Source organism: Neolamprologus brichardi, chromosome 1, assembly GCF_056152115.1.
Source record: "Neolamprologus brichardi isolate AB-2024 chromosome 1, ASM5615211v1, whole genome shotgun sequence".
Lineage (NCBI taxonomy): Eukaryota > Metazoa > Chordata > Actinopteri > Cichliformes > Cichlidae > Neolamprologus > Neolamprologus brichardi.
The window spans coordinates 6,604,283-6,629,268 of NC_142104.1; the positions used below are offsets into that span (position 1 = coordinate 6,604,283).

General features: G+C 39.2%; 1 protein-coding gene across 3 annotated transcripts; it reads right to left on the reverse strand.

Annotated features, from left to right (window-relative positions):
- Window positions 1-1,052: 1,052 nt before the first annotated feature.
- Window positions 1,053-23,134, reverse strand: eprs1 (glutamyl-prolyl-tRNA synthetase 1). 3 transcript variants are annotated; one of them, XM_006779717.3, is made up of 36 exons: window positions 22,958-23,134; window positions 20,523-20,607; window positions 20,305-20,404; window positions 20,068-20,224; window positions 19,819-19,955; window positions 19,442-19,536; window positions 19,233-19,359; window positions 18,925-19,117; window positions 18,649-18,820; window positions 16,553-16,786; window positions 16,383-16,467; window positions 16,210-16,269; window positions 13,916-13,936; window positions 12,475-12,585; window positions 11,273-11,409; window positions 10,975-11,182; window positions 10,790-10,902; window positions 10,570-10,687; window positions 9,563-9,736; window positions 9,216-9,383; window positions 8,727-8,954; window positions 7,708-7,911; window positions 7,365-7,601; window positions 7,021-7,286; window positions 4,862-4,913; window positions 4,568-4,777; window positions 4,094-4,166; window positions 3,898-3,977; window positions 3,704-3,805; window positions 3,452-3,607; window positions 3,168-3,365; window positions 2,859-3,032; window positions 2,571-2,731; window positions 2,301-2,379; window positions 2,139-2,203; window positions 1,053-2,027 (listed from the first exon to the last, which is right to left on the reverse strand). In XM_006779717.3, the coding sequence occupies exons 1-36, from the start codon at window positions 22,998-23,000 to the stop codon at window positions 1,877-1,879; spliced, it is 4,974 nt and encodes a 1,657-aa protein (XP_006779780.2). In that variant the 5' UTR covers window positions 23,001-23,134; the 3' UTR covers window positions 1,053-1,876. The 3 variants fall into 3 exon arrangements, with proteins under 3 accessions (XP_006779780.2, XP_006779781.2, XP_006779782.2); XM_006779718.3 differs by lacking the exon at window positions 13,916-13,936; XM_006779719.3 differs by lacking the exon at window positions 8,727-8,954.
- Window positions 23,135-24,986: the final 1,852 nt, after the last annotated feature.

A 24,986-nucleotide genomic window follows, 5' to 3' on the forward strand; every position in this document is an offset into this window, starting at 1 on the left:
CTCCACAGTCTTTTTCTTAAAGCTTTGCAGGATTCACAGCTCAAAATAAACTTTACTCATCTTTAACCGGGACTCGGTGCTTCTTAGTGGTTCTTCCGACTGGCTTCCACTGACAAAAAGAAGATGTGAATAGAAAATGGGTGGGACCAGAAGTGTGTTTCTAAGATGACCATATTAAAGATATTTGTAGATATTTGACTGACTGACTCAAACCCACCACCAGGAGTGCTTCCAGGAATTTTTTTAATGTGGTCCCGAATAAAAACAGAATATTTACCCAAATCATACCTAACACCGTGAGTGGGATTTTCAGGCTGGTGTTTTTGTTCATAAAGATGTTTTTATGATTTTAAACATTAGAGACATTTCACATCATCATCCACCACTTTAATGGTGTATATGCTAGAAACTAAGGAAAAGACAAAATTACACAAAGACAAGAGTGGCAACAATTTTCACTTTCGCTTTGCTTCAGTGATTTATTCTCTGCTTTTTTGCAGGAAAAATATCTCTGCAAACTTAAAGGATCTCTTAATTATTAAATAACACAGAATGTGCAAGAAAAGCAAGCTCACAGTATGAAGTATAATTACTCGAATAACTGTAAGTGAACATATAACACACTTTTATTCTGAAAACAGACAATTAGTGTTATCTTTTAATCTTGACTGAAGTTCCTCATTACGTAACAGACAAGGTTTATCATGTGAATATTGTAATTACCTTACATACTTCCTTATGCTCAGTAAACAGCTCACGCACAATAATTTAAAACCCAATGTAAATATTACTATACAAGTTTACTCAGTTCTGTTTGATTGTAGTTTATTGATGGCAAGTTTGTTGAAGTACTTCTCCAGCACATTTAGATTGCAAGCTTTGATATGCATAAAACTGGCACCGATGTAATGTATCTGTTTTTTTAGTTACTGTTATTTTCCCGTGCAGCTTTCCAAAAATAGAAAAAGATAATCTTGGACTTGATTATCTCCCCCTATTTTACTCAGGCTTAAAAAAACAATAACAAAACCAAACCACACACATACACTGGATAGTTTGCCATGGAAATTACTTTATTTTAGACAGGCAGCAGAGATCTTTCATGTGAGAGAAGAGACAGGAGGCGATATCGACCATGCACACTGTTCATCACAGCTGCACCATTTGGCTCTGGTGGATAAGAGATTTCCGTTAAATATAAAGCCACATACTGGAACCATACAGACAGAGCAGGGCTGACAAAACTGCAAAACAGCAAGAGTGCTTGCAGAGTTCCTGAGATAGTCTGGCTGTGAGGGAGATGGGGCTGTTGCCAGGCAAAGAGACATTTTCCCACAGATTGTAATTCTCAGGATTTCCATCAGTAACATTCTCCTTTGAGAGTTTTACAAAAAGGCCAAACATCCTTAATTCATCAATTTTCAAGTACAGAAAATCTTGCATTTTAGGTATGGAGTTTGAAAAATATCCAAGAAAGTGGTTTTAAAGTCCAGATAAAATACAATTGCTGCTTTCACTCATCAGATGTTTGATGCTGACACACCTGCCTAACTCCTGGCCATTTCCCCCTCTGGACAGCGAGTCTCTTTCTGACAGGGCCTTTAGAGGATAATCAACAATTTAGATATTAACGGCTATAAGAGTAAACATCTCTTGTCTCTGCTCCATTTCCAAAGTGTTGTAACAATGATGACATGTTTTGTTTATTTTTTTTAAAAACCCAAAACAAAAAAAAGAGAGCATGTTCCCTTTCTGAATCCCAAAGTTTAGTCACCTCACTTAAGTTAAACACCAAGAAGGAAAAACAGTTACAGAGAAGGTGGGAAAGCCCTTTTCTACTAAGATGCTTATTCTCTTGCCCCAGAAGAGCAGGTGCTCAGTAACTACGTCCAAACAGAGTGTAGTACTGGGCCGGCTCCTTGCCGCTGACACACTTCTGTCCAGGTTGGAGGGTCTTCAGAGGAGTGAATGGGATACAGAGACTCTTGGCTCCCATGGACGGAGCACCAGGCTCCAGGTCCTGGTCCCTAAAAAAGATCAAGCAAATAGTCCTTCAGTGGTGGAAATTAAGCACTCTGAGCACAACAAGCAAACTGTGGGGGAATCACATGTATACAATACCAATATGTCAGACTTACTTAGCAGTGGTTTTCTTGATCCAGTCCTCGCATTCAATTCCTCCACAGAATGGGATCTGGACAATCTATCAAGCAAAGGAAAATATATGAGATCAATTATTTGCTCTGATGAGGAAAGACGGTGAGATGTCTGAGCTGTTGTGGCTTGTTTGTGTTACTCACCTTGCCCTGGTCCAACTCTTTCTGGAACTGCTCCATTGTGTCTGCAGCCACCATGTGACTCTTCAGATCATCTGAAGCTCTGACAAATAGACATTAACCAAGTGTTTACAGACACCATGTAATCTCACAGAATCTGTGTACACTTATGTATCAATTGTGACACTTGTATCAATTATTAACTCCTCTAACAAAAAGCCCTGTGGTAGAACTGTCCTCGACTGGGGATGTGTCCATTTGTAACAAAACCTCAGTGTAGTAAGTATAACATACTTTTTGAACAGGCTGTTCTGGATGTCCTCCAGCATGTTGAGCAGATTCTTCTCCACTTCAGCCTCTGCTATTGTCACCTTTGCTCCTGAGTCTCTCCTCACTGCGACACACTGCTTCTGCTGCATGTCTTTAGGGCCCACTTCCAGTCGGATAGGCACTCCCTGGATGAGAGACCCCAGCATACAGAACAAGGAGTCAGAAACCAAACTGACATCTGTTTTTTTCCAATTAATATTCTCTGCATCAGGTTAAAACTATAATAAGGATTATGATCGTGTTGTTAATGACCTTGAGTTCCCAGTGATTGAACTTCCAGCCAGGTGAGTAATTGTCTCGGAGGTCAGACTTCACCCTGACACCAGCCTCCTGCAGCCTTTTCAGGTATTTGGTGCACTGAGCCAACAGCACCTCCTTCTCCTGTTCTGGCAAGGTTGCAGTGATCCCACAAGGAATGATGACAACCTGGGAAAGGAAAGAGAAATCTTAGGCTGGCTGTTGCAGCATCGTTTACATCAATATAATAGAATAAAAAGGACCTTAACATCTTCATCTGTTATGAAAATAAAATCCCATGTGTACATGTGACTGAGTGTTCACCTGGAGGCAAGCCACTCTGGGTGGCAGCACGAGTCCCATGTCATCTCCGTGGACCATGGTGAGAACACCGATGGTCCTGGTTGTGATTCCCCACGAGTTCTGGAAAGCCAGCTGCTTCTCGCCCGGCCTCTTGGGGTCCTCAAACACAATCTCAAACATCTTGGAGAAGTTCTGGCCCAGATGGTGGGATGTAGCACCCTGGGGAAAAGGGGACTCTTGCTTCAATGCAATGTTTACTTGCTTACTTGAGTAAGAGGATTGAGAGAATAAAGCCAATGTATTACCTGAATGGCTCGGCCGCTGGCAGAGATGAATGCCTCCACGGTTGTTGTGTAATCTCCTCCAGCAAATTTCTCCTTCTCAGTCTTCCTCCCTTTTACCACAGGGATGGCCATTAGCTCCTCATACACCCTGGCATATAGATCCAGGATTTGCAGAACCTGCATACAGATGACGCATAAACAGCCGTCCAGAAACACTGTACTCGAATATGTCTGCCTAGGTACGACTGTTTTACATTCTGTCATGTATATTACCTCCTCAGCTGCCTCCTCCTTTGTGGCAAATGCTGTGTGTCCCTCTTGCCACAGGAACTCTCTTGTCCTCAGGAAAGGCTGGGGATGTTTGAACTCCCATCTCTACACAATGGAGAAGAGATGCACACTAAACTGGGTGCTCTTCCATGAGCAATCTTGCAACCATTAACTAAAGAAAAGAAGGGAACACTGACCACAACGTTACACCACTGGTTGAGTTTGATTGGCAGGTCTCTGTGAGACTGGACCCACTTTGCATAGGCTGGATACATCACTGAGGTGAATAAAGAGAGATAAACGGGGTTAGGAACAATGTTAAATGTTTTAAAATGGATATGCTGAATGTGAGTCTGCATAGCTTTATGTTAGCCAAAGAGCTGTGGTTCAGACCTGTTTCACTGGTGGGTCTGACAGCGATGGGCTCTGCAAGCTCAGTCTTTCCTGACCGAGTTACCCAAGCAACCTTAAAAAAAGGGAAACCAAAACTGTAATAACAGGATATTGCACATTTACAGTTCTATATTTTTACTACTAGTTTCATCTTTGTATGATTATCTCATACACGCTCTTTCTGTAAAGAGCACTCGTCTGTTTGGCCAGCTAGGACTGACTGTTTTGACCTGCTGAGAGAATTTTTACGACAGCCACCTTAAATGTTTGGACTTGAACCTTTCAATTAACCTCCGTCTGACATCACTAGGATATAAATGACGGAAGACCATAAAAATAATGACAGAGTCCCATTTATGGATCAAGACTGTGCTTGATCCATAAATGCATGCGCGAGCATATCATTATGATTTCTTGTAGCTGCCTATTTCTTTACTTTATGTTACCCAGATGTCCGTGCAAAGTCTGATTTACCTCTGGAGCAAAGTCTGCAATGTGGGACTTCTCCTTCTCCAAGGCTGCCTGAGAGACAAACATAGGGAAGTAGCAGTTCTCCACACCCAGTTTCTTAATTTCCTTGTCAAAGAAGTCTTTAATAGACTCCCAGATTGAGAAAGCCCAGGGTCGCAGCACATAGCAACCGCTGACGTCATAGTACTCAATCATCTCAGCTTTAGTGATGACCTGAGGAGGACAAGAGAAGAATATTAACAGAAGATTTTGATTGACATAGCACATTGTGCTGTTGGAGTAAAGGGTGATACTCACCTGAGAGTACCAGTCAGCCAGGTTCTCCTCTTTTTTGGCTTCCAGACCCAACCTGACAGGAGATATACAAATGAGTAAGAGTTATAGAAACATTTTGTAGGTCTTTTAAGCACAATTTATTGTTAATCATGTGTTTCTTCGACAGAATTTCATTTATTTTCTTCACAAATTTGAGAAAGCGGTGATGAAGCACTGACAGAGAAACACGAACACAACAATCGGGTAATTCTTGGTTAGTGATCACTGCTCCTGAGTGCACAAACACAAGAGTAATGACTGCAATTGCAAGTCAAGTCAAGTCCATCATGCTGCTTAAAGCAAACTGTATTTCTAAAGCTAACTGACAAAACAGAGCCGGAGCATGAGGGCAAAATGATAATCCTTTTTTTTTTTTTTGGCACAATGACACTTTTACTGCCTGAGGAACAAAATCTACTTTCTATATTTCCATATAGACATATATAAACCCCTTTCTCTCCCAGCAGGTCTCCAACTGACAGCTTCAAGTGTGCAAAAAAAAAAAGTGCGAAAAACAAGACTGAGTCTAAAACCATGTTAGTATCAAGGCTTTGTACTCACAGTCTAGAACTTTAGCTTTAGCATGCCAACATGGTAAGCATTAATTCAGTGGGTTAGCATTTAGTAATCCTAAACACAAAACACTGCTCAGGCTGAGGGGAGTGTCAGAGCGACTGTCAGGAAACAATTGCTAGAAAATGCAACTTATTTAAAAATGTAGCTTTTATTGAACCATATGGCAATTTAAAAAAAAGAAAAAAAAAGAAAAAAATTTACATACAGGAGAATTTTAAACATTTTTATTTGTATCATATTTGCCATTTATTACATTTTTAAGTAATATGTATTGTAAATATGTATTGTTTGGGTGCATCAAAAATGATGCACCAGGCGTTAACTCTCCCCCTAGCCCCTTATTTACCACTCCCTATATTTAGACATGTACTATTTGTTTTATTGGGGTAACTTTTAGGCACATTAAATGTAGTGTATTATACAGTAAACAAGGGGCAAATTCAGACAGAACCTATAATTATTGTATTATTACAACAAATTCCATCACTGTACGTCACTAAAAGCCAAAAATATCAACTTCTTGATGCTGTGGTGATCATAGAAAACAGATATTTCAATCTGGACCAACCATGGCAACAGTGCCCTCTCTTGACAAACGGCTAAATCATGAATATTAAGAAAATTAGTAATGTAGCACCATCTTAAAGCCAGTAATTTTAAGACCGACAGCATACAACAGGCACTGAATATGCAGGAAAAAGCAACCACGCCAGACTCACCGAATCTGATTTCAAAAACTCTCCTCAGTCGGTAAGAAACAGCAGCATAGGCTTGTGCTTCAACCATCTTCGGTTTCCAAATCAACACACCCAAATACCTGTGCGTGAGTGTGTGTGTGTGTGTGTGTGTGTTCATTGTTCTAAGGCAAGACACCTGACAGGAAGCTGGTGGTGTTCATACCAACTACAGTCCTGCTTAAAATGTACTACCGGGGCGATCGTGGCTCAAGAGTTGGGTGTTCGTCTTGTAATCGGAAGGTTGTGGGTTTGAGTCCCGGCTCGGACAGTCTCGGTCGTTGTGTCCTTGGGAAAGACACTTCACCTACCGCCTACTGGTGTTGGCCAGAGGAGTACAACCATTCAAATATATGTTTACCAAACAGTGCATCTTCTAATGAGCTCAAATCAGATGTCTGAGAATGTGACCAGGTGTAAATGCTTTAATTTAACTCTCCATTTATTATCAATTTTCAGCAAATTCAAGGACAACCAACTGCAGACAGCTGTGCTATTTCTTTTACAAAAATCTGCTTTCTTCACCAATAAATGTTTCCCCCACTCATCACAGTCAGATGTACCCAAAACCCAAAGACAAACAATAACTTGTATGCAATGCAAACAGTAAAATACTACAATGTTTCTCCATATTCAATATTCATGGTATTGCATGTAATAAGGATTATCATTTTACCTGAAATCATATCAGAGTTGTTGTTATGGAGACCCATTTTAAACCAAAAACTGTGTTAGCTGGAAATTGAAATCTAAATTTAAGCCCGAGCTAGTTCATCTGCATTTGGAAATATGTGAAGAGAGATGGGTGAAGGAGTACTTCCAGTCTCTCACCGTGTCTGTTTCTTGGGTCCTTGACCCTCTCCTGCACCTCCTGCTCCTCCGGAGGACTCCTTGCTCTGGCCTCCTTTGTCTCCTTTACCCTTCTTCCCTCCTCCTCCTCCACCCTGTTTCTCAGACTTGTTCTCCTTCTCCTTGCGGTTTTTGTCCTCTCCTCCTGTACCTCCAGCAGCAGCCACTGGTTTGTAGTCTTGTCCAGTGAGAGTCTTGTACTTGCTCTTCAGGTCCAGTAGAGTCTTCACAGCTTCGTCCACCTGGTCCTAAAAAGGAGATGTGATTGTTTATGTTTATGTCTGTGCAATTTTAGTTGTATTTAATACCACTCTGTAAGTTCTTACCTTGGGAGCCTTCTCAGACTTTAGCTTCCTCACCAGGTCTCCCTGCTGGGACACCTGTGAGAACAGCTCCTGGGCCTGTGGAGAGGAGTTAGACTGAGTGGAGGCTGAGCTGGCCTGTGTTTGGGTCTGGGCTGAGGTAGCTGGGGCTTGTAATCCCGGTTTGTAATCTTTTCCAGTATTCTGTTTGTACTCTGCCTTCAGAGCCAGCAACTGCTTCACTGCAGCATCTACTTGATCCTGAAAAAGAACCAATAGACGGAGAAACATCAAGTCAAAGTCAACACCTCAAGGACTACTGAGAGCTACAGAGCCTCAAAAAACAAGGCAAATGGTAAAATCTCACCTTAGGAGCTTTTTCAGCCTTCAGTTTTCTGACCAGTTCTCCTTGTTCAGCGACCTTCTCATAGAGGTCATTGGTGGAGCCATTCTGGACTGGAGCGGGTGCTTTCTGAGGTGGGGGCGCTCCAGGCTTATACTCCTGGCCTGTGATACGTTTGTACTCTTCCTTCAAAGCAAGCAGCTGTTTCACTGCTGCATCCACCTGGTCCTGAAGAAGATGAAACAAGGAAACTGTAACCCAATTTATTACGATGTTTAGGATTTTTGTGGGTAAAAATATTCCCATTCCAGTGCATGGTGAATATTGTTTTCCCACAATTTACATGCTGGCGACAGCAATCAGTTTTTCTATCAGGTGTCCGATCATTGTATTCCCTAAGATTGGTCACGCATTTTTGATGTTAATTCAGACATTTAGCAGTTTTTGCCTATAGCCTTGTGTTCAGCTATCACTCTGATCAGTACAATCCCTCTGGATTAGCCTCTCGCAGACAGCAGTTAGAGGAAATAGGTAATTTGGTAATAGTAATAAAGCAAATACACACATTTTTAATATAAGCACTGTTATAATTGTGTGAAACAAGTATGTTAAGCACAATTACTGCAAAATTAATTTAAAACCCTAAAACAAAGTTAAAGTAGTGCAGAAAATGTGTGCAAATAAAGACAAAGCACTGTCAGTTAGGGTGTTTGTAAGAAGAGTCAGAGAAGTAATTATTTTCTTTCTTTCTTTTTTTAAGTGGTGACACATAATTCATGCCAAAATAAGAAATAATCAAACGTACAATTATCTGTACCAGCCCTGTTACCAAGAATAAATCTAACTGGTTCTGCACTGAAGCCATGATTGGACGGATTGTTTATTTTAACACTCTGAGTCTCTGAGTAACATTAATAAGTATTAGTGGTTTCAGACTAAGTAACTCCAAATTTCTGACATCCGATTTCCGAGGTAACCGGAATGTGGCATATGAATAAGGCAGGAATTTTTCTACTGTCTGTATTCATCATGCATCTGAATACCTTGGGGGCTTTTTCCGACTTCAGTTTCCTCACTACCTCTCCTTGCTGTGCAACATGTTCATACAGGCCCGAAGAAGAAGAAGGTGGCGAGGAAGAAGAGGTGGCAGTCGCAGGAGATGAAGCAGAGGGGGCGGGTGTGGCCATCCCTGGTTTATAATCCTGACCGGTCAGCTTTTTAAACTCTGCCTTGAGAGCGAGGAGCTGCTTTACTGCAGCGTCAATCTGGTCCTGGTACCATTAAAAGTGATCTTATAGTAATGGGTATTTCAGAATGAGCTTGACTGTCATGCAAATGGCACGAGAAGATGGAACGGTCACTGGACAAATGTTCCCATCATGAGGGAAGGACCAGACAAGTGATTTTTGACACAAGAATTCAGCGGATATGAGATGGGACACCAAAAACAAGCGGACAAACAACGTGGGGCGTAAAACGATGATCTGACAAACAGATGAGGATGTGATTATGGATTGGAAAATGCCCTTTACCTTTGGTGCTTGCTCTGCTTTCAGTTTCCTGACCAGCTCGCCCTGCTGGACAACACGAGTGTATGGGCAGGACGTGGAGTCTGAGGAAGAGGTAGGTGGGGCTGGCGTTGAGGCAGGAGGAGCCATGCCTGGCTTGTATTCCACACCGGTTTGCTGCTTAAACTGCTCCTGCAGATAAAGAACAGATGAGACTGTCAGTGTTTTTTTTTTTCAAGCAAAGCCCTTTTTGAACATCAACTCCTGACAATTTCAAGAGAATCTGGATTTAGTATTTGCCAGAAGGATCAGAAGGATCACTTCAGCACATGTCTTTATCTTTATAATACTTTTATTTAAAGCCAGCATACCTTTAGAGAAAGCAGCTGCTTAACAGCCTTGTCCACTTCATCCTTGGGAGCTTTGGCAGCTTTGAGCAGGCGGACAGCTTCGCCCTGTGCTACAATGCTCGAGAACAGGTCAGCTGCTGGGGCTGAGGCTGGGGCTGGCAGAGAGGTTTTAGGAGCCTTGGCAGGGCTGGCAGGCTTATACAACAGAGATGAAGATGAAGAAACTGTCAGTTACCAGTTTATCCAAGATGTCTCAGATTTTTATTCCAAGCTTGCATGCTAAGCTGATGCCCCGAAGGCCCTGGATGCCAGGGAATTTTATTTATTTACTTTTATTTTTAAAAAGACACTACAAACATAAATATTGTTAGCCTACTGTTGCTAACAATAAAAAAAAAAAAAGAACACTTGATAAAACTCTGAAGAAGTAAAGAACCAGAAAAGTGTTTTGACTTAATAGTTTTAGCAGATAACCATCCATTTATCTTCTATCCATAATAATTAAGACAGGTATAGGCAGTTTGACTTTCCTTTGGTGTATATACACACTAGGACATAAACACACACAATACATTCTCTTCAAAAGTAGGAATGAATAAAATCCACATAAAATTCCCAGAATAAAATCCTTCACACCCTGTGTGACCAACAAGTATAACAGTGGCTAGCTTTTCACTAATATTCAACTTTTAAGCTAGAAGCTGTCAGTTTTCAGGCAATAACAAACAATAATATAAAAGGCCAACTGGTAGCTTTCAAACTGGGCCTGAACCTTGTTTAGTTTTCACCTATTATTAGTCTAGCATTTGCTTTACTGGTTAAACCAGTTAGCATTCACAGGGTAGGTTCCTGCTACTGCCACTAATTGTACTGTGCTTTTTGTTTCCGTCTTAGTACGTCCAATGCAAACATCAGAGCAAACTAAAGTTTAAGTAATTCAGATGACTTTATGGTTACAATTGAACAGCAAATGTCTTTCATACAGGAACATTAGGCGTATAATTGCAAACCCCTTACTGAATACTCACTGTGTTGTCAGAAGCCTGAGTCTTGCTCTTTTCCTTGGATCCAGCTGTCGGCATCTCCTTAGTGTGGCCATCTGGAATGTAGATGAGCACACAAGGACTCTCCTTACAGCTGTTGGGACTGCAGACACAACCCCAGTTAATAAAACAGTAATACAAAAAAATGGATACATGCCCAAAAGGTGTTTTGGTACTGAGCAGATTCGGGTTTTCACTTCTTTACCTGAGTGGCTCATAAGGCTGGTCACAGATGTAGAAGCCCCGCCTCTGGAGCTGGATGATGTCACCTTTCTTCAGGTTCTTCAAACAGGGGTCACCAAGCATCTTTTCTTCCAACTGAGATCAAAAACAGCTAATAAAATAACCACATCTATGCAGTATGATGCGCACACAGAGCAAATAACTGACCTTGCTATGTTTATTAATGTAGTCCTTGAAGTTGTCGTCTTTGGTGATGACAGCTTTGGAGATGAGTGGTTGATAGTTGACGCAGATGGCCGGCACCGGGAGGGAATTGTTTGTTTCAGCCAGCCATGTGATCTTTGTTGTCTTCTTGTAGTCTTTGTTGTCCAGATTCAAGCTTGCCTTCATGGACAAAACCTTTCCATCAGCCCCTCTAAGTGATAAGAAAGGGCGACAGCATGAACAGATCAGAGGGAATTCTGATTCTTAAAAGAAATACAGATCATCTAAACGATGGTCATACTTGTTGATCTTGGTGATGATGAGGTTGCCCCAGTTGATAAAAGTAACCGTCTCTCCCTCTGTGAACGTCTCAGCATCGGCTCCTTCAATCAGAACTCTAGGACCAAACCAAACCTCCTTCATCCCAACCTCGGCATTCTAGATAGGCACAGAAATGGCATCAGCTCAGTAGCACTGCAGCAAAGCTACATTGGTGAGTATGCATGACTCATGCTATAGTCAAGTGACATAAACTGCAGTTCCTGGAGTGGCTGGTTTTCAAGTAAGGGAGAGTCAGTCCTCATAGCAAAAGATGCTGAATGCTATTAACTGAGATTAGGGATGCAACGATACCAATTTTTTCAAACCGATACGATACCGATACTTGGATCTGAGTACTTGCCGATACAGAGTACAAAAAACGATACTTCTACCACACACACACACACACACACACAAATACAATTAATTGGAAGACAGGTTTTATTATATTCCCTGCCGATAAAAAATAAAATCTTAATAAAAATGACCACAAAAAAATTTCAAGTGAAAAATAAGCACTTCTGTTAAATTATTGCAGAGTCTCCACATTGTAATTTTACAAAATATCACTGAACTATTGGCACTGTCTCGAGCTTTCAGAATAATAAATAAACACTTCTGTTTGGAATAAAATAAATACAAATTAGGTTTGAGAATAAAATAAACTTTTAAATTATTGCAGAGTGTCCATATTGTAAACAAACAAACAAAATAATTATTATTAAATAAATAATAAAATATAAAAAATTAATTAAAAAATTAAATTAATTAAAAAAGTAATTAATAAATAAAATAATAATTGGCCCCCTAGTGGCCAATCTAAAAAACTACAACAGAAATGACATGCCACCCTCTGATTAATGAAATAAGTTGGTATCGGTTCATGGTATCGGTTAACTTTTACGAGTATGAGTACATACACATTTTACAGTATCGGCCCCGATACCCGATACCAGTATCAGTATCGGTGCATCCCTAACTGAGATGTTTCAGCTAAAAACCAAGGTGCTCTTCCCAAAAGAGAGTAACACAAGACATGTTAGAGCTAAAAAGATTTTTAGGAATAAAATCAGTTACAATGAGATTTAAATGACAGCTGTTTTGATGAGACAAACTGGACAAAAATAAGTAATCAAAATTGGCAGCAAGCTGTTAAAAACAAAACAAACAAAAAACTCAAACCTTGGGATGTTTGGCAATTTCCTTCATCTCCTCTGTAGCCTCTGGGACAGACACTGGCACCACATAGGAGCTGGATAGAGCTGTGTACCTGGGAGCTACTGGGTCTATAACCTAAAACACCAACAGAGAGAGACACATATACACACGCAGAGGTCAGTAAAAGAAAAATCTGCACTTCACATACAAAAAGCTGAGTAATGCAAGAAAAAAGCAAAATATGATGCGACTTTGAAGGCTTCTCCAAAAAGAAACAAAAATCTGGACAGAGACGCTTCAGCTCAGTAAGCGATAAATAAAACTAAGCCAGAGGAGGAAAAAAAAGATGATTTCAAGAGTGAATAATGACTGTATGCAAGTTGGGAAACAAGCTTTTATTCAGCTGCTTACTCAGTCGCTATCCGCTTCCACTATTTTACCAGCCAGCCTGGATGTAAATGACAACTGAAGGATTTGAAAAAACGTTTTCATAACTGATTATAAAGTATCGTACACACACTTTTCATGTTGTTCCACAAAGTTATTTATTGAAGATCTAGTCATAAAAGTCACCATTTCTCACAGATACTACTGCTAAAAAGTTTGGAGTCATTTTGTCTATTTAAAAAAATCTTTTTTAATATAACAAAAATATTCAGTCAGCAACCATCACTGATGTGCTTCAGTGGCACACTGGTTTCTCTGATGCAAGTTTACCATGTTAAAGATCAACAACTTTGGTTGATTAGAATATCAGCCCTTGTGGGCTTGAATGTAATCTTAAAATGGGGAGAAAAAAGCAAAAAAACTAAACAAAACATGGTTTTGAAAGTTGTCAGGGTAACAATTCACATATTATTTTCATAAAATTCAAGATTTCATCCACATTCTGTATGAAGCCCTTTACAAATTGTCTTACCAATATGTACCATTTTACAAATCTGCCACTGGAAGACCTGTGACCTGTTCACATGACTATAACTATATGAAAGGGCAACTTCTTCATCACAAAAAGTACATAAATAAAACTGAAGTGTCGTAAAGGATGAAAAAACACAACAGATTCATAGGAAGATAAAGACAAACTGCCTTTTTGGTTATAAACATGCTGTTCAGGGCAGTTAATATGGAATATATTGAAGCATTTCCTGTATCTTCAGTGAACATGCTTTAGATTTGACATTTGTTCAATCTGTGTAAACATGTATAGAATAAAAACAACCATATTTACTTTACTCAGAATGTTTGGGAAGGGAAGCCAACAGTCATGTGACCTTAAATAACCACTATTTTAAAAACCTTATTTTGTATTGACTTAAAATTGTCTGTTGCATTGTGCCAACCTATTGTTTGGGCTGGTAAAATAGCGCAAGCCATTGGCGGGCTTTCAGATTAACCAGCACATGATGGAAGCAGGGAGAGTGACAATGAGGAAGAGCAGGAGGAGCAGGAGGTGGAGGAGTACCTTCAGACAGCTAACGGGCAGCTTGGAAACAGAAGAGTGAGATGCTGTTTAATGTCAGATACGATAGAGGAAGAGAGAGAGAGGAAGAGACAGACACATTTACACAGAATGATCCATTCACAGAACTTATCCTTGCTGCTTTGTTACACCCTCCTGATTTGGTTTGTGTCTTATGTCAACGTCCAACGTCCTGACCACAAATGCATGTATGAATAAAATAGTGAATTATTATTTTCAAATGGACGACAGGGAAATCAAAACAGGGGAAGCAGAAGAGGAAGTGAAAGCTGAGTGATGAGAGTAATAAGCAACTAAAGAATAAATTGTGGCTAATATGGAGCCTACTTTATTTCACTAAGCTTGGTGTAATTATCCATTACATTCAATAAAAGAAGACTTATTCTGCTCATTCTGCCTTGTTTTATCTACCAGTGGTGCATGACCCATTAAACATGTGTCTCTATGATGTCAGTAATTGTGGATATTGCTAATATGGTCATCAGTTTGCTGTCAGCATATACTGTTAAACTCTGGCTGCCCCTTATTAACAGAAATCAGAATAAAGCTTATTTAATGGAGGGTCAAGAGCTACTGTGGGTGAATTGATTAGCTACATAATGGTCGAGTTTAAGATGAATAAGGATTATATTGGATTATTAACCATTTAAAACCACTGCAGTACAGTCCAAAGATACAATACACACCTAGAAATCAGCTTTGAAGTCATGTTTTGATTTTACACAGTGTGGAAAAATGGCTACTATTCAAAAACGGCTAAAAATAGCAGGTATATTACTTCAACAACAGGAAAATATTGTAGCCTTGTCAAACAGACCAACAGTGTAGAGTTCCTAAAAACTCTGAACTAACCTGTTCTGGCACATACGACTAAAGCACACAGTGGAATCACGGTCACTGAGATTCATGTGGTCCAAAACAAAAACTGAAAGTGATCATTAACAAATATGTAACAGGTAACAATTATTATTATTACTATTATCATTACAACTCATCACCAGAGACAGAAAATGTGAGATTTATTGTGTTGGCCATTAATGCCCTATATCTAACTTGATTTTGGTTGAGCTTAAAACATAAGTAAATAAGTAATAAGCTAAATCAAATGCTTTCAAACCCAAATGCCTGCAAAGACACTAGGATGGAATGGTAGGAACAGTACGAGGCACTGGTGAGTAAACTGTCTGTTAAAAAGCTCCATATTTGAAGATTTATATAATAAAAGGTGAATTAAAAGCAGACGGCTGCTCACAGTTACAACGTCTTGATTAGCAGAATAGAATTAGACAAAACTCATCTCTTAAATACCTGTTAAAAAACAAACAAACAAAAAAAAACAGCCACCTTAAAACATCCCCTTGCTAGCATGAAGAAAGTTTATGAGAATAATGTAACTATCTGACAACTGCGAGGAGCAGCTGGTTAGTTGAACATGCACATGAGACCAAAAACAGAGACAGCTGTCTTTAAATCGACCTCACTGCGACATGATCGCTGCCACTTGGTAGCTGTTGAATTTAACCACCCTTGGATATAAATCCTTGTATACGTCATAAGTTTAAAACTAACTTTGTTTTTGTTTATTTTTTGAGAAAGAAAAACTGCTTTCACTTTCTTTACATTTAAACTGATGGTTCACACCTTCTTCCTGACTCTGGGATGAAGCAGCAAGTGCCAGCAAGGAAGACCACACAGAGGAAGCAACACTGACGTCCAGACAGTTGAAAATGAAGACATCAAATCATGAATACCAACATATGTGGGACGTGAAATGAAGCACCTAGTTTGGTTTTTCAGGTTTTTGGTGTTACTGGGGTTATTAAGCAGGCTGAGATTGGGGTAATGAGGCAGGAGAGGAGGTGGCAAATGAAAGCATTTAAGAGAATGAAAAGAGCAAAGCCATGCCAGCAGTGAATTTGCAGAGCCTGTTTTTTACTACAGATCCATTCATTACATATACTTGAACGCTGGTAGATTTACACTTATACCTCTATGCTCACATGTGACATCTCTAACATATAAGTCAGGTTTTGACTGAAGAAAAATCCAAAACTAATTCACAAAGCAGGAAATAGTTATTTTGTGTGCAATTTAATATATCAAGCTTATGTTCACTGTGCTCATATAAACCCAATAAATACATTTACTTGTGCTGCTGCAGCAAAGCTAAACAGGCTTTAACAACAACTGATTAAAATTCATGATCAGAAACATTTTAAATGTTCTACTGACAAAGATTTAGACACAGATGAAATATAACAACATTTTAAATTTACCTTCTTATTGAAGGACCAGATCTTGTCCCACTCCATGTTAACCACAGACCTTGATCCACCCTAGGGAGAAAAACAGGGATTAAGAAATATTTAAAAAAGCATATTTTTATTTAAGAATGTACTCATTTGCATCAACATTATCGACAGATTATTGCATCTTTTTTAAAATGCACCTGGGCTGCTATGAACTGCTTCAGACCCTCCACAGTCATTCCTCTTCTCAGCACTCCTCTGACAGTGGGGAACCGAGGATCATCCCTGAAGGACAAGACGCCCCCAAAAAGTCAAAAGAGCACTTAAAGGGAGAGGGAGATAAAAGCAAAACAAACTAAGCCACACTCACCATCCATCAACATATCCCTGATCAACAAACCAGGTGAGCTTCCTCTTGGAGAGCACCGTGTTGTTGAGGTTGAGTCTGGCGTACTCCCAGACGTAGGGCTTCCTGAGGCCCAGAGCATTGATTATCCAGTAGAACTGCTCATCACGATCATGATACTCAGTGGTCCTAAGAGCATGGGTAACGCCCTCTAAGCTGTCCACAATGGGGCAGGCAAAGTCATATGTTGGGTAGATGCTGAAAGCAAAGAAGATGAGATGTATTATCAAACTTAATTATCTGAATGTGCTCAATTTTTACCACACACACACACACACGCCGTGATTGTGTTCCAAGGTACACAAAAACACAGCAAATTCAGAGTGACTTCTGTTATGCTCAACAATAAAGCCTTCACTGACCGACTGCTGCTGTAATGACCAACCCGTTAACTCAACTTGAGTGGTCCAGTCAACTTTAGAAAACATTTTAACCCTTTCACGCATAGTGGTCACTACAGTGGACGGCTATTCAAAGGCTTTTTCCTTGCATTTGTGTCAGTGTTGATGGTATACTTGCACATAAACCACTGCATTGGACACTAGAGGTGGGAATCACCATACATCCCACGATACAATATTATCACAATACTTAATGCACGATACGATATTGATATGATACGATATTATTGCGATTTTTTAAAAATATTTTGCGATATTCAGATTCTGTACATAAAGGTAAACTTTATCAATATTCATTTTATCTAATATCAAAGTCTCACACTCAGACTTTCTCTCATTTCAGTCAGTTTTATTGTTGACAAACTGAACAGTTTGTATTACAGTCTAGTCCAACTTAACTGAACGCAACCATCTGGTACAATATAGCTATTCTGAACTATGCAATTTATGAAAACTATGCAGCCCCTTCAGCAACTGAAGAATTTGAAATTAAATTAAAACAAAATATAATTTTACATTAAATAAAAAAGTTTTAAACTTAATTAAAATAAAACATGTCTTAAATTAAAATAAGTAAACTGTCATGTTTATTGCTGCCAAAAAAAAAGTTAAACACATTTGGACAGTGAAGGAATGTCAGGATTCTTGCTCAGAAAAAGGATCAACATGCTCTGAAGTCAGAGCATGTTCCAGTCCACAAAAACTTTTTTTGTAACAAAATATCGATTTCTGCTGTCCCTGTATCGATACATTATTAGCAAACAAAATATCATGATACTACACAGTATCGATTTTTTCCCCCACCCCTATTGGACACTGATGTGTCACTCCATACACATCAGTTATCCACCTAAGTGGATATGTAAAAAAAAACTCTTTAAAAAGTACATGTTTAAAAAATGAAGTTCAAAAATCTTTTTTTCATGCCTAAAGATGAATAAAAATAATTAAGAAAAAAATCCTGATTGAGGTTGTCATGGAAGGGTTAAACCCCTGCATGGATTACGTTTATCGCGAAGTTCTATATGATTGCTTGTTTTTTGTCAGTGCGCATTGCTGGTTACTTTAGCATGCATCTAAAAAACAAACAAAAAAAAAACATGTGTCTCCATTTTTACCAGATGGACAGTTAACATCTAGACAGATCTCATGAGGTAAGTGATAAATGTGAAGCGCCACTACAAAGGCTGTGAATAAATCTCAGAAATTTCCACCTATTTAAATTTAAAAAAAGAGAAAACAAACAAAAAAACAACAACCTTGGTTTCGTGCTGTTCTCTTTTGTTAACGCAAAATGAAAAAAAAGAAAGAAAAGAAAACAAAAATGATAAATTTGACCAACTAAAATAAACCTACAACACAATATGCAAAATCACAGGACAACAAGTATGCAACACACATTTTCTTTAATACAAATTGAAAAAGTGCATATTATAGTAAACATTTTGGATGCCACAGAAACTAGAGATTAATTCCTCATCAATTTTAGGATTTTGATTACTGGAATAAATAAAAATTGTTATTAATACCAGAGCAGTTTTTGAATAACAGGACTTCCTCTGTTCGTGTTAATGCTCATTTCTGCTTTCTACGCTTTTCTTTTTATTCTGTGTATATAAATGCCACAATTCAGACTAATAATAGAATAAAGCCACATACTTGTAGGTGTTTCCTGTGCGAGGGTGGGCTGCGTTCTTGCAGCGGTAGAGGGTGGGGTCTCTCATGCAGCCATTGTTGGAGTTCATGTCAATCTTTGCCCTCATGCAGCAGGTCTGACCGTACTCTGTTCCCGCTTTCATCTCCGACCACATCTTCATGTTCTGCTCCACGGCTGCAAGAGAGAGACACAGAGAGGAGTTGTATAGAAAAATCACATGTTGCTAGGCTTCAGCATTCACTGACAAATCATCATCATCGTCCCGTCCTAAGCCGTACAATTGTTTCTGCAGGTGGACTCAACACGCTGCTCCCTCTCCTGCTTCATCTGCTCAGGTGGGGTGTTGTCGATGTAAGCTTTGCCCTCAGCAAGCAGCTTCTCTGCAAACTTCATTATAATGGGAAAGTGGTCACTGGTGTAAGTGAACTGGTCTGGATGGATCTGGAGCATGGCAACATCTTCCAGGATCACCTAAAGAGCAGCACAGCAAAGAAATGTGAACGCAAAACTTACACTTCATGTTTTTTTTGTTATTATATTTATTTTTCCGAGTAACAGCAAAATAAATAAATAAATAATATCTTACCTTCTCAAAGTCCTCCTTCTCCTTCTCAGGGTTGGTGTCATCGAAGCGCATGATGAGCTTGCCTTTAAATGTGACCTGGTAGTGCTGGTTGAGCAGGGCAGCCTTGGCATGTCCGATGTGCAGGTATCTGTCCAAGGGAGGCAGAGAAAAGGTTAGGGAAGCTAGTAAATTAACAAATGTTTCTTCTAAACTCCAGATTCAAGTCGTACCCGCTGGCCTCAGGAGGGAACCGAACCACCACCTTGCCCATCTCAGCTCCTGGCAATTCCACAAACTTCCCAACATCTGCCTTTTTCCCTTCCGACTGTGAAAATGACACAATCAGTCAAGAATGGAATTAAAAGGTGCATTTATATCTTAATCTAGACATGGTACACAAACATAATAATCAAGCATTAAACATTCAAATATCAAAGTTTAATGTACCAGTTTAGTTTAAAGAGATAAAAACAACATGTTTGGTGGCTTTATAAACATTAACATCTATTCTTTTTTCTTTGCATCTTCAGGTTAAGGATTCGGGTCATGCTCACCCAGTTTTACGATCATAGTTTGCCACAATGAACACTGACAAAATAACACTTACTTTGGTTTTGTTCATTGAAGCCTTCTTACTGGCGTACTTGTTGCCCACAGCAGTGAAAGGAACTTGTGAGCTCAGGAAGAAGAACCAGCGGCTGACGTGGGAAAAGGATTTGCCCTGCTTTGGCCATTCCCCATGATCTGTGGATAAAGAGTCACAATCTGTAGTGCTGATTTTAAAATGTTTAGTTATGTACATTTCACACTGAAATCAGACAGAGAAAAAAGCTGTTAAATCCTGGATGTTACTGACCTTTGAGAGCAGCCCAGACAGACAGGTCAGCCAGGGTGAGGGCATGCCCAACCAGGAAGGTCCGCAGTGAGAGAGCCTTGTCCAGTTCAGCCAGTGCCACAGTCAAATCTGGCTGATTACACAGACTGCGAGCACTAAACTCCAGCCAGTGGTCAACCTGAAGACATCATGAAGGAAAAATTAAACGAGCATTCAGAACAATTGCAAAACATCACAGATATGCACAAACATACACACCTCAGTCTGCTCCATCATGTTGGATCCATACAGGCCAAGAGCAGGAGCAACCCGAGCCAAGTAGCGACAGATCGAGTTGTCATCGCTGAACTGGACTGAACTGAGAGACGGAAAATGAGAAGAGACAGTTGAGATAAATTAATGTAAACTCCACATCTCTTATTTTGTACAGCATGTAAATTAAACTCGACCTGCAGCTCGATAATTGTGGCACCTACTCTGAGATGTGAAGCCGCGTGTCTTTGCCTTCCTCCACTGATACCTGCACACTGCTCTTCACATGTTCAGCTGTCAGAAGTGCCCCTGCAAGACAGACAAGACAACACAGTGTTTTTTTAGTGTTTTTACTCTCACACTCCAAAGCACAGCTCCAGAAAACAGTCAGATTTGATCACTGCATACCTGCACACTCAAACAGATATGAAATCTGACAACCAGGTGAACTGGTCCAGTGACACGAAGCACGCAAACTGCAATCTTTCCCGTAACTCTGCACAACACCCACCTTAAGTTCAGTCTGCTTCAAAGGCTTTTTGTACTGAATCCATATTCAACTCCAGACCTTTTATCTGCTTATTTGTTTTCAAACAAAACAAACCGAACAATGGCATAAGCTCACATACAGACAAAATTACATTATGAGTTGTGTTACAGGTCTCACAATTTCACAGTAATATTGTAACAGTATACCACAGTTAATCTAGGAGGCCAATAAAAATTCATTTTTATTTCTGAGCTCATAACAAGTCTTGGTAAAGAACTCAAATAGATAACCCCCAAAATTCTGTAATCTGCTACGCTGAACAAGCCCATGAGACAGAGTTGCTGAACATTTCATACACAGAGGTGACGTTCCTTTGAGTAACTGATGTAATCTTTTGACGAGCATGCCAAACATTCATAGAGCTACCGTGAATACTTTCTAAAGATTTTTACCACACTTCACTAGTGACCGCAGCATACAATTCCTATTGCCAGTTTGACCGGAGTGATTCAGAAGACGGACCCTTGCTGTTTCGTAGAATATTGTAAAGTCATGGTTCCCCTGGAAAATGGCTTAACATTGATAGAAAATCTAAAGCTGTGTGGTGGGTGTCTGCTCATACTGTGGAACACAACTCCTTAAAATGATGTAAGTTTTAAAGACCAAAAAAAGAGCAGGGTTTAGAGCTTAATTGTCTGCTGTAATTGCAGTAAAATATAAATATAATAAATCTAAATAATATAAATATAAATGACGTCCAAACAAATAGTACCCCCTTTCCTCCAGATTTTAGATAAGGCAACAGAGTCCAACTTCTTGAAGTACAAATAAGTGATACTTACTGTGTACTTATCTTTGTCATAGAATAATGAAAGAGCAGACCTCACCTGGCCATGAAAAGTGCTAATTTTGAGCATCTGAAATGAAGGACTATGTATAAAAACAGCGATAAACCCAAACCAGTGCTTTTGTTACACCTCCTGAACTAAAGCTGAAAGTCTGAACTTCAATCAAAATCTTGATTTTTTGATGTACAGAGGCAAAGCTGTAAAGAAAGTATCTAAACACCTACAGATTTTATTGTAAGGTTTATATAGTCATATATTGGCCCGTCTACTGCTGGTGTATTTAAATATGCATGTATGTACAGCTGTAACTGTATGTTTACAGGTGCATTCCGGCATATCCCCATTATAAAGGAAAACTTCTCTCTGAATTTGTTGTGACTCGCATACATTCCAAGCACCTGCATTTCTAAGAAACCGAAAGAACACAGTGCAGGAGTAATCATCCCCATCCAGTTCTACTACGTTTCAGGAGGCTTGCATCAGCCTGCTGTGCTCAGTAAAAAAAATAGCTACACAGGGGCGCTGTTCAGCAATTATGAACGCTATTCATTTCATTAGCTTGCTTTTGGAAATAACTTCACCAAAATAATCCCTATAAATTATTTTCCACAGTTGATTAAACGTGTCAGAGTGGACTGCCACAATGCATTCAGTTTCAGCAGCTTATAAAAACCGAAAGCTGCCCAGCTGAGCTAACCGGCCGGTCTTTAGCTAATGTCAACGTGTCAACCAACGTGTTTAATTTCCAAGTTCAAAAAGACTTTTTCTGTGTAATGTACTTATGATGTGTAGATGTCACAGTATAAGCAGGTGGATAAGGCGTAAGAACCGCTGTTTTGAACAAAAAGAACATTTCGTGAACTGTTCACGTGTTGTGCTTTTGGTTTCAGAAGTGCCTACTGGCTAGCTAGCCTTAGCTAGTATTTGTATGCATCTACAGATCACCAATCTCCATTGATTTATGGATGAAGTCACACTCTTAACTTCATATTTTATTTGAAACAAGAGCTGCTACTCATTTCACGATATTTTAACACTTTACATCATCTGCTATTAAATTCGGGTCGTGTACAATGATCAAATATAAGTCGTTTTAATTACAAAATAAAACTCCAACTGATTTTTTTTTTTTTTTGACATCTTCATGTCTCTCTTAACAAGATTCATCACAACGACTGATTTTTGATATTATAATCATATATTTTCCAGTTTAGTATGACACACAGGTGTAAGAAAGCTGATGTCACTCGCAACCTTGCATGCACACACACGGCTAATTGCAGAAAGTCACGTTATTTGGGGATCTCAGGCTGTAACTCACCGAGAGGAGGATTGCTTGTGTTGATGGTGAGATTTAACGCCATACTGCAAAATCCGGCTTCCACACAGGTGGTTACGAGACCCAGCTGAAGTTAACTGGCATGTACAAGAGGTCCACAGCACAGCAAACACTACTCCAGACACAGGAGAGAGAACGAGCCGAGTCGTTCTTCTTCTTCTTCGCCTTCCTTTGCGATTTACGGCAGCTGACATCCCTTTGAGTTACACTACTGCCCTCTTCTGGTTGCAATGGTCAATCGTCTGTTATGTGATCTATGCAGTTGTTCAAATCAAATTATTTCACATAATTCCATTTTTACCAACTTAGATTAGTTAAGATCTATGGGACCGGTTTTCAATGTTTAGCAAAAGAAAAATCACGTGACTCATTATTTCAACATAAGTTTCTGTGTTTCTTCATTTTGGGTTTTTCATTTTCCATGAAGAACCCATCAAACAACACAGTTTGGGGTGGTTCAGGAGATAGAATGAGTTGTCTACTACTTGGATGATTAATTTAATTCCTTTAATATTGATTAATTTGATTCCTGATTTGATGTCTGTTATATTGCAGGCCCTGTCATGATGAGTTAATTAAATTAGTTGTTTGAGTTGTAAAACTTAAAAAGACTATGAAGATTTACCAAGAGTCAAAAGTCGCACCTTTACAGTTTGTATCTTATCAACCCTTTTGCGATTCTCTTGGCTTTCATTAATAACTATGAGGTCAAGAAGATGAAGCAAATTGGTATTTTTGCAGGAAATATGACCCATAAAATTATTTTAATGTTATATTGATGTTAATATGTATAATAGTTTCTGTTCAATACAATGTTTTTCTTTTTCATCTTTCAGCTCTAGGCCTGTGTAGGGTCTGTCTTTTCTAACATGCCGACTAACGATGTTGTCAAAGAATAATTACAATACTTAAACAGTGCTTCAAGATTGCATTAACTGGCTAATCCTTGATCATTTAGCTTTAACTTTATATCTCACTGAAATATTAGTGTATTTCTGTTATGTTTTATCTGCACTTAATAGGCATATAATAGGCATAAGTGACTTTTGGATTTCTGGATAGCAGTAACAGTAATTTTGCCACCTCAAACAAAACAGAACCATCTATACACAGTCACAGGTGAGAAACGTATTCAGACAGGTTTTTATTGTTAACTAAGAAAAATTAATGAACCTCATACAATCTTTGGTGCCTACAACATGCATTACCTGTAACTCTTTTGCATCTGGATCCGGTGTAGTTATAGCGGAACTAAATGACAGAGCGCAAGTTTCCACACGGACTCGCACTGCTTGTGATTCTCCTGCACCGTGGTTTCTCTTTATGGATGTTTTGTGTAAAGTTTGGTAGCGGTGGATTGATAAGAATCTGTTCTTCCAGCAGAAACAACCCGCGCCACTGCGCATCTGATCCGGTAAAACAAAGAGTGCATTTGTTCAGTACAGCAGTGCCGCTTTCAGCCACAGTCTGCACACCTCTGCACTGTTGATTCATAAATGCCGTCTTGCTTTCTCTGCTGTGTGAATTTATGCACTTATTCATTCTTATGCCAGCCAAATACTTAGTCTGATCGTGGTGTTTTGCACGACTGCATGAGGCCTGCTTTTACCTGTTTTTAATACAACAGTGTGATCACAGGAAATGCACTCTCTGTACTGTTATTTATGTTTGTTTGTTTTTTTGTTTTTTTTTTTAATTTATCTTTATTTACAGTACTGTATATCAATTTTGGACCCACCCCTCGTTTTTTAAATCTTCATTATTATTAATATTATTTATATATTTTGCTAGTGAAATGGGAAATAGGTAGAGCGATTAATTGAAACACCTGGATGTAAATGCAGCGTATAAGGCAACGGTGGAGTTTGTAAAATCTATTGAGCGTGAAAGTCAATATTTTTTATTCTTCTATCTTAATTCTTCAGCACACCCTGAACTCTTTCGGCAAGCGTTCTTGTCTTTTCTTCAGAAACAAACACTCAAAGCTCTTCTTTTGATGCTGGCTGCATTT